This window comes from Phocoena sinus, chromosome 14 (genome assembly GCF_008692025.1).
Source record: "Phocoena sinus isolate mPhoSin1 chromosome 14, mPhoSin1.pri, whole genome shotgun sequence".
Lineage (NCBI taxonomy): Eukaryota > Metazoa > Chordata > Mammalia > Artiodactyla > Phocoenidae > Phocoena > Phocoena sinus.
In genome coordinates, this window is record NC_045776.1 from 61,334,022 (window position 1) to 61,347,817 (window position 13,796).

At 36.0% G+C, this 13,796-nt stretch overlaps 1 protein-coding gene across 3 annotated transcripts in view; it reads right to left on the reverse strand.

Annotated features, from left to right (window-relative positions):
• Positions 1-13,796, reverse strand: part of SPIRE1 (spire type actin nucleation factor 1) — a 211,605-nt gene that overhangs the window by 74,958 nt on the left and 122,851 nt on the right. For all 3 annotated transcript variants that reach the window (XM_032602954.1, XM_032602953.1, XM_032602955.1), the window contains exon 3: positions 11,987-12,220. In XM_032602954.1, coding sequence (XP_032458845.1) covers positions 11,987-12,220 — 234 coding nt within the window. The remainder of the gene's footprint in view (positions 1-11,986; positions 12,221-13,796) is intronic.

Consider the following 13,796-nt stretch of genomic DNA (forward strand, 5'->3'; position numbering starts at 1 on the left):
ATAAACAATCTAATTTAAAAATTGACTTGACTAGACATTTTTCCAAAGAAGGTATACGAATGGCCAAAAAGCACATAAAAAGATGCTCAACATCACTGGTCATTAGAAAATGCAAATCAAAACCACAATTAGATACCACTCACATCCATTAGAATGGCTATAAAAACAAAGAAAAAATGGAAAATAAGTGTTGGCAAGAATGTGGAGAGATTGGAACCCTTGCGTATTGCTGGTGGGAATGTAAAATGGTGAAGCCACTGTGAAAATAGCTTGATGGTTCCTCAAAAGTTAAAGATAGAATTACCATGTGATCTAGCAATTCCATTCCTAGGTATATACCCAAAAGAATTGAAAGTAGGTGTTCAAACAAAAACTGGAACACAAACGTTCATACCAGCACTATTCATAGCAGCCAAAAGGTAGAAAGAATTCCAATGTTCTAAACTGATGAATGGATAAACAAAATGTGGTATACTCACAAAATGGAATCTTACTAAGCCACAGAAAGGAAAAAGGTACTGACACATGCTACAACATGGACGAACCTTAAAAATATTATGCTAAGTCTAAGAAGCCAGACACAAAAGGTCACATACTGTATGATTCCATTCGTATGAAATACCCAGAATACATAAATCCACAGAGACAGAAAGCTGATTAGTGGTTGCCAGGGGCTGAAAGAGGAAGGATGGGAAGAGATAGGTATGAGGTTTCCATCTGGGATAATGTAAAAGCTCTAGAACTAAACAGTGGTGATGGCTGGACAGTATTGTGAATGTACTTAATGGCACTAAATCGTACACCTTTGAATGGTTTAAATGGTAAATCTTATGTGTATTTTACCACAATTTTTAAATGTATAAAAAATTTTAAAACAACAACGAAATTCCACAAAGCTTCCATTGAGACAGAGGAGAAATAATCCCTCAGAGGAAAAATAACCTCAGTGGTTATTTCAGTGTCAATGTTGATATTTATTTTATTCTTTGTGTTTACATGCATCTTCACCTCTAATCCTTACAACAACCCAATTTAGAGATTTAGAATAGCTAAGTAATTTACCCAAGGCCACACAGTGAGACAGAACTGGAAATGAACCCAGGCAGTCTAACTCTAAAGCCCAAGTCCTTATGCACTCCACCCTAGAATGAAGAGTATATTACTCTTCCATTAAAGGAAATAATGTTCTTAAAGTGCTTAAGCATAGAGCATAGTATACAGTAAGCATGCAACAAAATCATCTTCTACAGTTACCAAAGAGGGGATAGTTTGGGGGCAGAGGGACACAATTAGAAGGAACAGGTTCTGTCCCATATCTATCAACATGCCATTATATAACTTTGGACAATTTATTTAACATTGCTGGGTTTCAGCTTATTTCTAAAAGGAGAAGACTAAGCTATATAATTTCTTACTTAACCTACCTTCGCTGTTCTATGAATAAATTTTAAGCTAAACCAAAATGCTGGAGTTTTTAGGGTTCAATCTTGGATCTTTGGGTTTCTCTCTACTCACCTTAGCTGATCTTGTCTACTCTAACTGCTTTAAATGCTACCTATAAAGCTGATGACTCCCCAACTCCTACTCTAGGCCACTGCTTTTTTGGTCAGGAAAAGAACTACTTTACCTTTAATCTGGAAAGATACTTCACTAGGTAATGAATTTTAGGTTCTATTCTAGAACTTTGACAATGTCATTCCAGTCTGTCTTCTAGATTCCATTGTTTCTGTTGAGAAGTCAGGTGCAGTCCAGTTTTTTCTCTGGCTTGATTTTAGACTCTCTGCTTGTGGTTTTTAGCAGTTTAGGTATGAAACTAGATTGTTTTCCATTTAATTTATCTTGCTCTTTTTGTTTGTGGGGCTTCCAGAATCTGCAGCATAGTGTTTTGCATTGTTTTGGGAAATTCTTAGTATGTCTTCAAATATGCCTTCCATCCTCTCTCTTCATTGGCTCTCCTTGGGACTTTAATTATGTGTACTGCTTTTATTCTTTTTGTGTCTGTGCTTCACTCTGAATATTTTCTATTGACAACGTTCCACTTCATTCTCTCTTCAGCTCCGTCTAGTCTATTAAACTCATCCACTAAACTTTTATTTCAGTTACTTCATTTTTTGGTTCTCAAATTCCCATTTGGTTCTTTCTATATATTTTCCAGTTCTCTACTCAAAGTTTCAATCCTGACTCTTAGAATCCTGAACATCAATTAAAAGTCTATCTGAGGGGCTTCCCTGGTGGCGCAGTGGTTGGGAGTCTGCCTGCCGGTGCAGGGGACGCGGGTTCGTGCCCCGGTCCTGGAGGATCCCGCGTGCCGCGGAGTGGCTGCGCCTGTGAGCCATGGCCGCTGAGCCTGCGCGTCCGGAGCCTGTGCTCTGCGGCGAGAGAGGCCACAACGGTGAGAGGCCTGCGTACTGCAAAAAAAAAAAAAAAAAAGTCTATCTGGGCTTCCCTGGTGGTGCAGTTGTTGAGAGTCCACCTGCCGATGCAGGGGACAAGGCTTCGTGTCCCGGTCCGGGAAGATCCCACATGCCACGGAGCGGCTAGGCCCGTGAGCCATGGCCGCTGAGCCTGTGCGTCCAGAGCCTGTGCTCCGCAACGGGAAAGGCCACAACAGCGAGAGGCCCACATACCGCAAAAAAAAAAAAAAAAAAAAAAAGTCTATCTGACAACTCCATTATCTGAATTCTCTGTATAGAATCATTAATAATATTGCCAGAATCGAAATTAATTATCTGAAAACTTCATTACACACGTAAGACCTTGTTATATATTTTCAACAAAACTTGAAATTATCAGCAAACCTGGGCTAGACTGATGTGATTAGAAAAAGACAGCCTACAATACTTTCAAAACATTTGGAAACATTTTTGGTCAAATAAGTTAGCATTTGTATTTTGAAGCAATGTACCAACTAGGAAAAAAATCTTTATCTGATATCAAATCAAAGATGTATGCCAGAAACTCTATTATCCATTGGCCTTTTACCCTAATTAGCGTCAAAATACTACACAGTAAAAGACCATAAAGTATTTTTAAAAACTTCGGCACAATTAATTGAGAATACAGTTTTTGTTTAAACTCTAAATTATGAAGCGTTCAGCAATCCAAGTCACTATGTCTGGAGACACATACTGCAGTGTGTGTAAATAATATCACCTTAGAAGAGAAAAAGGCATAATCAGAATTATATCTTCTGATATATTTAGGTTTTATATCACAGTCTTTTGTTGATAATATTAAACTCCAAATTTCCCCATAATTTATTCTCAACTGCTAAAATTCAAATGCTTAAAAAATATTCAGTTCACAAAGCTTAGAATTTTATTTGCAAAAATCTAAGTAGAATATAATTTTAAACCATAATTAAAATGTTTTGCCTAGTGAGTATAATCATGCATTTGTCATAAGAAATTAATAACAAAGATCATCTTCATTAAATGCAGCATCATATAGTTAGGATAAATTACTAAATTTTTGCCTAAACCAGTGAGAAAATTAGCACGTTTCCAGCAAATTTCAAAACTTAAAGAACAAACATTTTGAAGTACAGAGAACTACAGTTTGTTCCTTGGAGTCACCCTAATTTGACTGATGGACTATGGTCACCCAACTAACCTATGTTAACACACCTTCACTCAGTAACAGACAAGCTCAAACAAACATTATGGCTTCCCTTGGATATACTCCATTAAACCTAGGCCAAATTTATACACAAATGAAAATAACAGACTCATTCCACTTCAGCTGTCTGTAATACATGTGCAGTTTGAAGATGAAGATAAACTGTGCACTGTACTAATCTAGCTTGGTATAATAAAATTAGGGACTTCCCTGGCGGTCCAGTGGTTGGGACTTTGCCTTCCAATGCAGGCGGTGTGGGTTCGATCTCTGGTCGGGGACCAAGGATCCCACATGCCTTGCAGCCAAAAAACCGAAAAACGTAAAACAGAAGCAATATTGTGACGGAATCAATAAAGACTTTAGAAAGTGGTCCACATCAAAAAAAAATCTTTAAAAAAAAATTAAATAATATAGGGTTTTTTTCTATTTTTAATCACACTCTACAGTACTATCCTTTTCTTAAATTTCTCTCCTGATGAGTTTTCAAAATAGCATGTAAATTCTGACATTATGTGGCAAACCAAAAACATATTAGCTTTTTATAAGCAGGGCTTATTATTTGTAAACTATATTCTTATATTTACAGAAACATGCCAGATTTTTTTGAAAGTATGAATTAACACTGGAAATATAACTTATAAAACTATTCATGGGCAATAACTTAATATAGCCATACTAAAATTTTACAATATTTTATTTACTATACAAATGCTAAACAATAAGAGGAATGGAATTTCTGAAGCCATATGGTTCCCCCTGAATCACAATGCCATTAATACCATTTATGGTAAATCATAAATCAGCACAGTCTCTTTTTTTAATAAATTATAGATTTATTGAAAACCATAACACCTACCATTTCTTTTCTTTTTTTTACATCTTTATTAGAGTATAATTGCTTTACAATGGTGTGTTAGTTTCTGCTTTATAACAAAGTGAATCAGTTATACATATACATATGTCCCCATATCTCTTCCCTCTTGCATCTCCCTCCCTCCCACCCTCCCCAGTCCACCCCTCTAGGTGGTCACAAAGCACCGAGCTGATCTCCCTGTGCTATGCGGCTGCTTCCCACTAGCTATCTATTTTACATTTGGTAGGGTATATATGTCCATGCCACTCTCTCACTTTGTCCCAGCTTACCCTTCCCCCTCCCCGTATCCTCAAGTCCATTCTCTAGTAGGTCTGCATCTTTATTCCTGAGCACAGTCTCTTCTTTATACACATAGCAGTACACGCAGAATTTTGTGGTCTTTTTTCCATTTATTAAAACAAAAATTTCCCATATTGCTTCATAACCCACATAATTATAATTTAAAGACCATATGATAATCCATGTAGTTGATATACCATTTCTTTGTGAGTCATTTATTTCCACTTTCAGAACAGTATAAATAATGCTGTGATACACATCTTCGTGTATCTATGTAACATTTTGTATTAAAAAACATCTCTTTGTACCGAGAACAGACTGGTGATGCCAGTGGTTGGGGCTTGTGGGTACACGGTGGGTGAAATGGTGAAGGTGGTCAAAAGGTACAAACTTCCAGTTATAAAATAAGTTAAGTCCTAGGGATGTAATGTACAGCATGGTGACTATAGTTAACAATACTGTATTATATATTTGAAAGCTGCTAAAAGAGTAGAGCTTAAAAGTTCTCATCACAAGAAAAAAAATTCGTAGCTATGTGTGGTGATGGATGTTAACTAGCCTTATTGTGCTGATCATTTTGCAATTTATACAAATAGGGAATCATTATACATATTGTACAAGTGAAACTAATATAATGTTATATGTCAGTTCTATCTAAGTTTTAAAATTGCCCTCTTTGATAAATAAATTTTTTTAAAAAGTCCACAGGGACTAGAAAGCAAAAAAAAAAATTGACCTCTTTGAAAAATTCCTAATAGTAGCATTACTATGTGAAAAAATTTCAAACATATAAAAAATGAGGTGAATAATATAATGAATTACAGTGTACCCATCACCCATTATCAATTCATGGCTAATCTTGTTTCATCTACATCCTCATCCACTTAAGCCTCACCCTCCAGGATTATTTTACAGCAAATCCCAGATATCTGAATTTCACATGTAAATATTTCAGCATATATCACAAAATGATGAGTTCTTTTTTAAAAAATATAACCACAATACTATTATCATATCTAAAAATATGAATAATTCCTAATATCATCAACTAGAGAGTAAGAGGTCAAATTTTCCTGATTATCTCAAATATATACCCAGTTTTATAATTTATTTCTTTTAATCGAGGTTCATTCTACTGCAATGGATATGTATTAAGTCTCTTTTAATCTATGTTTTTCCTCTCTCCCCTTCCTTTTGATTTGTAAGTTACTTGTTGAAGTAATTATGTGATTTGTGCTATAGTTTCCCACAATCTGATTTTGCTGATTGCATCCCTATGGTGTTATTTTAAATGTTTCTATGTCCCCTGAACTTCCTATAAATTGGTAGTTAGATTAGTTAGATCTAGAGGCTTGATCAGATTGTTTATTTGGCAAGAAGACTTTGCAGGTGATGCTGTAAACTTCCATCGGAGGCACAGAAAGTCTGCTGGTTTCTTGTGATGCCACAATGCTATTATTTTGTAGAATCAGAATATTACCATTTTGCAATCCCTATCACTTCACTTCCCTTTCATTTATTAGTTGGAATACTTTTATAAAGAGACATTCATCCAAAACTCTTTGGTTGCCCTGAGGTGGTGTCCTTATGGAAAAGGCAGAATGGATTCTGTCTATACACCAGTTGTCAAAATAATAAGTGGGTTAACAACTTGGTTAACAGCTGAACAACCGCTAAAGGTGACCAAAAGGGTTTTATTAATTATTACTTATGTGTCCAGAGAATGCAGAATATTTGGTCTGCTTTAATCCATCACAGCTACTATTCTTATTGATGATCAAATTCTTCCATCTGACCAATGCGGGAGGCTCCTTGAGTTGGCTTCTGAGTCCTTTTTACCTAACTTAGTAATCTTGGATAGTCTGTTTGCTTTCTGGTATGACAAGATGTTCCAGGCTATTTTACACATTTCCTTCCCAGATCTGGAATTAGCCATCTCTCTAAGGAATTCTAGAATTCTTTTAGTAGGGAATGGTATTCGAAGACCATGAGCTGGTGGCAGCTGTGCTCACTGCTACTATGTGATCGTTGCTTTCCAGGTCTGTCTATGTGGTCACGTTTCTGATGCGGTAACAGTTAGGCTCAGTTTGCTTTGGATTTGAGGGGATTATATTTCCATATTCAGTTTTGTTTCATAATTATGTAAAATATTTATATGGTTTCTAAATCAAATCCACAGAATCAAGTACACATATAGATATGTAGCTTTAATGCCTGTCCTGGTTTCTACTCCGGTTTATCTTTCCTCTTTTTAAAAAAAAAAATATATATATATGTTCTTATCCATACATTTTCTTAGATAAATGCTGGCATACTATACATGATTTTCTACACCTTGTTTTCTCATGTAAATGATATATCCTGGAGATCTTTCCACAGCCCTTTTGATAGTGATATAGTACGCCACTAGTTGGCTGTACCACAGTTAGTTCACCATTTCCCTATTAATGGACATCTGGGATATTTCTAGCATTCTGCTATTATACATAGTGAATAGTTTTAGACTTCTTAATATACTGTCAAATTATTTTATGTAAGAGCTATGTAAATTTACACTGCAGCTATCAATTACTGAGCAAAAAAATTTACCGTAATTTCTAATTTCAACAAAAGTAAATTCTTGCTTTCAAAAGAATGGCAAATGGTATTGCTTTATTTGCATTCCCTGACAATTAGGGGGACTGGAGTGTGTAAGAGAACCAGGATCCACCAGGCTGAGTTCAGTGTGCCTCTCTGTGCCCTACAAGCCTCCCATGAACCTGTGCTGGCCCACCACTTTCATATTTTCAGATTATTTGTAAGGGTACCCCTTCTAGAAGGACATCCTCCACATTACAGACATTGCAAATTTTTATTTATTACGATTCTCTTACAGATGGAAGTACAGTATCCTGAAGAAGGAAAGCAGATTGCTACTTTACACCAAGGTGTATGGGCTAGTATGGTCCTAGACACCAGGTCCATAATATTTACCTCACTGGGGTTCATTTAACCCCAGTTAAGTTCATCTCCAAGCACCTGATAGAGTACTCAGAACAAGGAAGGCACACTAAATGCTTCCTAAATATCTGAGAAGGTAAATGAAGGCATGAGTAAGCTGAGACTTTTACATTCGTCTCAAATGAAGAATCTGCTCATGTGCTATTCTCATAGTAACTTCATTCATTTCTCAAACACTCCTTTCACTCTTCCTCTCCACACACTGTCTCACGTCCTCCTCTTCCATCATCCTGCCCCTGGTCTCCTTAATCTTCCTTGCCTACATACTTCACTCTCCATCACCACCACCGTTTACTTCACGTCTACAATCCCTTTTCTTTTCAACTAATGTTAACTGAAGGAATCTTTTCTAAGATGTATTTATATATAAGAAAATAATTTTTAAGAATGATCTTTTCTTAATACTTCCTGAACGGCTCCACTTAGTTCTATATGTTTCTCAACAAACAATCTGAAAGAAAAATATTTTAGGTGTTATATTCTTAATTTAAGAGAAGAACACATTCTATCGCTGACATAAATTTGTGCCTGCAATTTGTTCTGACCTATATGCAGTGGCAAAAAGCCTTGGAATGACTCAGAAAAAAATGATATATGTGTTTATACTTTACTTGTTTATATCCTGTTTTTCTCCATTACAATTAAGAACCATAAAAACAGGGACCAATTGTATGTTGTTACTGGTATATCCCTAGCACCTAGAAAAATGCCTGGCATATAGTAAGTGCTATTAAATTTTTATTCATGACAAGCACTATAGTAGGTACTTTATATTAATTATGTTATTTAATTTAATCTGCACAAAACTCAATCAGGCAGATATTCTCTCTTTACATAAGAATAAGGATCATAGGATTAAATAATCCAGGGTAAAACAATTGGTACAAAAATGGCAAAACCAGGGTTCCAATCTAAGTCCTACCTGACTATAAACCTCTGAAATTAACTTCCTCTCATTCACTCAGTTCAAAGAAGCTGGACAAGTCACACACCTCTCTGAGCCTTAGTTCTTTCATTTGTAAAATGGGTATAACAATGCCAACCCAATACCTCACAGTGTTACCATAAGTCTCAGATAACAATGGATGTGAAAGTAATTTTCAAGTGTAACACACCATATACCAAATTGAAAGACTGGTAGGAATAAACAACTGTTCCGGGGAAAAGTTACACAATAAAAAGGTCTTGCTCACTAAGAATTAAAAACAAATTGTCAAAAAAAAACAAATTGTCTCCAAGTTCCTAAACATTCTATTATTTATATTATTCAAACTTAGTTTCACATTTCCACTTTCAACAAGGAGAAAGCATATATTTCCTCAATTAATTCTTGTCTTCTCTTCCAACAATGTAAACAGAAGCCAATTTACTAATTGAAGATTTCAACCCACTGAGCAAATCACAAATTCCTATGTGTCACTATTTGGCCATGAATAATGGGTTTTATGATATATAAAATTCAGTTTACTTGTCAAATGTTTCAGCAATTATTTTTCTTCTCATGTAGCTAAAAGAAATATTCAGAACGTACTGTTACAGATGTGGAAATTTTTACTGATCAGTTTTGGTTAACATAGAAACTAAGAAACAAGGGGTGAGTATATGATATTCTCCAATAAAATTCGTAAGAATGGAATTGGTAAACTTAGTTTTCCTCCAATCTATAAAACCTTTCTAAAAAAGCATTTTAGGGCTTCCCTGGTGGCGCAGTGGTTGAGAGTCTGCCTGCCGATGCAGGGGACGCGGATTCGTGCCCTGGTCCGGGAGGATCCCACATGCCGCGGAGCGGCTGGGCCCGTGAGCCATGGCCGCTGAGCCTGCGGGTCCGGAGCCGGTGCTCTGCGACGGGAGACGCCACAACAGTGAGAGGCCCGTGTACCGCAAAAAAAAAAAAAAAAAAAAAAAAAAAAAAAAGAAAAAAAGCATTTTAATTGTTTATTTTTCATATTATGATAGAAATAAGATAGGCAGGAGGGCAGACATAGTAGCTCAAATTTAAAAAACAATAAAACAGTGTAACAGTTATCAGTTCAAACTGATGAATGTCCAAGAATCTTTGTTTTATAAGTTAACATACTGAATGTCATTGAGTAGAACTGTAAGATTCCAAAAACTCTCCAGGTCTCATCTTCCAAATCTATACTATACAAGAGCAATCTGGCCATGACATCTGTCACTTGACTGGTGCCAGGGTTAACCAACTGACATGGTTGGGTGGGTGGGTGTCCCCTCCTCCTTCACCATGCCCTGTTCTCCCCCACAAATACCCACTAAACCACTACCAAAAACTGTTAGCTCAGTTTCAGAGGTATACACAGTTTTCCTTTCTTTTTTTATAAATTTATTTATTTATTTTTAAATTTATAGCTGTGTTGGGTCTTCGTTGCTGTGCGCAGGCTTTCTCTAGTTGCGGTGAGCGGGGGCTATTCTTCGTTGTAGTGCGCGGGCTTCTCGTTGCGGTGGCTTCTCTTGTTGCAGAGCACGGGCTCTAGGCGCTCAGGCTTCAGTAGTTGTGGCTCGCGGGCTTAGCTGCTCCATGGCATGTGGGATCTTCCTGGGCCAGGGCTCGAACCCGTGTCCCCCGCATTGGCAGGTGGATTCTTAACCGCTGCCACACCAGGGAAGTCCCAGTTTTGTTTCTTAATGGAAAACTTTTTACTCTTCATTTATCACAGAATCAAGTATTTTTAGTTCCTTATTCACTCCATTTATGTTTTTTTCATTTGCATCATTTTTTAATTAGATTCCACATATAAGTGATATCATATAATATTTGTCTTTTCTATGACTTACTTCACTTAGTATGTTAATCTCTAGGTCCATCCATGTTGTTGCAAATGGCATTATTTCATTCTTTTTATGGCTGAGTAACGTTCCACTGTATATATACACCGCATCTTCTTTAACCATTCATCTGTCGATGAACATTTAGGTTGCTTCCATGTCTTGGCTACTGTAAATAATGCTGCAATGAACACTGGAGTGCAAGTATCTTTTTGAATTATGGTTTTTTTTCAGATATATGCCCAGGAGTGGGACTGCTGGACCATATGGTAACTCTATTTTTAGTTTTTTAAGGAACCTCCACACTATTCTCCATAGTGGCTGTACCAATTTACATTCCCAGCGACAGTGTAGAAGGGTTCCCTTTTCTCCACACCCTCTCTAGCATTTATTGTTTGTAGATTTTTTGATGATGGCCATTCTGACCAGTGTGAGATGATACTTCATTATAGTTTTGATTTACATTTCTCTAATAATTAGTGATGTTGAGCACATTTTTCATGTGCTTTTTGGACATCTGTCTATCTTCTTTGGAGAAATGTCTATTTAGATCTTCTGCCCATTTTTTGATTGGGTTATTTGTTTTTTTGATATAGAGCTGCATGAGCTGTTTGTATATTTTGGAAATTAATCCCCTGTTGGTTGCTTCATTTGCAAATATTTTCTCCCATTCTGTGGGTTGTCTTTTCATTTTGTTTATGATTTCCTTTGCTATGCAAAAGTTTTTAAGTTTAGTTAGGTACCACTTGTTTATTTTTGTTTTTTATTTTCACTACACTAGGAGGTGGATCAAAAACGATATTGCTGCGATTTATGTCAGAGAGTGTTCTGCCTATGTTTTCCTCTAAAAGTTTTATAGTATCTGGACTAATATTTAGGTCTTTAATCCATTTTGAGTTTATTTTTGTGCATGGTGTTAGAGAGTGTTCTAATCTACAGATTCAATGAAATCCCTATCAAATTACCAATGGCATTTTTCACAGAAGTAGAACAAAAAAATTTTAAATTTGTAATGGGAAACACAAAAGACCCTGAATAGCCAAAGCAATCTTGAGAAAGAAAAACAGAGCTGGATGAATCAGGCTCCCTGACTTCACACTATACTACAAAACTACAATAATCAAAACAGTATGGTACTGGCACAAAAACAGAAATATAGATCAATGTAACAGGATAGAAAGCCCAGAGATAAACCCACGCACCTATGGTCAACTAATCTATGACAAGGGACGCAAGGATATATGATGGAGAAAAGACAGTCTCTTCAATAGATGGTGCTGGGAAAACTGGACAGCTACATGTAAAAGAATAAAATTAGAACACATTTCACTTATAGCTGAAAATCTAAGAACTATTATCAAATGCTAAATCACCATTCAGTTTTTTAAAGTGAAATAACTCTTCAAAGAAAGAGGTAATTGTAAACTTTACCTTCATGACATCTCTGTAGGACCGGATTGCTGAGATTTTTCTCTTCTCATCTTCCTCCTCCTCCAGACCTTCATCGGCAGCCTCATAGCCTTCATCATTGCTGCCATCAGCCTCTACCGTGTTGGCCATGCGATCGATGAGCTGCTCCAGGGGAGGGCTTAATTCCCTTTCTTCATTCTCCTTCAAGCCATAGTCCAGTGCCTTATAAATAATAATTCCCAAAGATTCAATAACCTAGGAACATTAAGGAAGGTGGTTAATAGAGACGACTAAACATTTTTATAGAACTAACTGTAAGGCATAAAATATTTAGTATGATATAAGCTAGGTCTGATTTATTCCATTTCAGAAACATGACAAATTATATTTGAAGAGATATTTAAAAGTCTCAACTATGCTTTAAAAAAAAATCTCAGATGGAAATTTTTGTGTGATTTCTTCAAACTAGTATGTAACACATACACAAACACTTTTCATGTTTCTTAGATTTATATCATACACTAAAATCTGTATTCTCCATTTATATAAAATACCAACAATACCAACCAGGTTGATTTTCCACATTTCCAAAAGATATTATTGAGAACAGACAGAGTTATCAAAGATCATATCCATTCAGAACTCCTATGGCAATGCTTATCTAATTAGGGATTTCATAGACATACCAAGGATCTGAGACTGAAAAATCAATGATTGGTAGCAGCTAACGTACGCTTAAACAACAACAACAAAATCTATTAATAGCCATATACGTAGTGCTCATTGAGTTCCATTCAATTATTAGAAACACATATCCCTCATATGATGCAAACAAGTGAGAGACTCAAACTCTGAACTTTCAGTGTAGTGCATAGATAATCCTCCCTGCCACTCACCTCCACCACTACTATCTCCCAAGAAATACGAACCTGATTTATGAACACTGAATATACATCCCTGTATACTATCACCCTGACAAATGCTTTGGCTTTGGCCAAGACAAGGAATTCTACTTTATTCCACAACACTACCTTCTTTTCTGCTCAGAAAAATCACAGATAAATAACTCTTTAAAAAAAATTTTTACAATGCCAACAGCTCATTTTACCTTAGCTATTTTGGAGGGAAGAACACAGGAAATAAAGCCAAAGATGTAGGAGTTTGCCACTTTTACCACTAACCATTTGACTGAGGGTAAATTATTTATTTTAGTTAAATTATTTATTTTCTTATCTGTAAAACAGGTATCAATGATACCTACATCTCATGGGGTTTTGTTAAGACTAAATGCATTTGCTACACGTTCAAGTACTTAGTATGTGACTTTTAACGTGCACTGAATAAATGTTATCTGCCTCCAACTCACCCTTTTCCAATGTTTATCCAGTTAATATACAGACATGCATACACCTTTCCTTCCCTTTATTCCATTTGTAGCCATAGTCAGTGCTCTGTTGTTGGGTTTTTTTTAAGTTGTTTATTTGGTACCAAAGAAAAGGAAAAGACAGAAGTTTTGACGATGAGTTAAATACATGGAGTCACTGTCAGCATATATTACAGCCCTTAAAAGCACTCAAGCATTCACTCAAAAAATCTCCACAAAATCTGAAATCTACCTTATCAAGTGAAATAATATTTTCTCAACACAAATTTCAAAATGAATAAAAGGCTTATAAATTCTCAGCTTCTAATTTTTAAATAATACTGGGTTGTTTTTTTGTAATATTTCTCATTGAAAATATGTAATTTTTTCATTAGTTTTTTGTTTTTGTTTTTTTTGCGTGGGCCTCTCACTGCTGTGGCCTCTCCCGTTGTGGAGCACAGGCTCCGG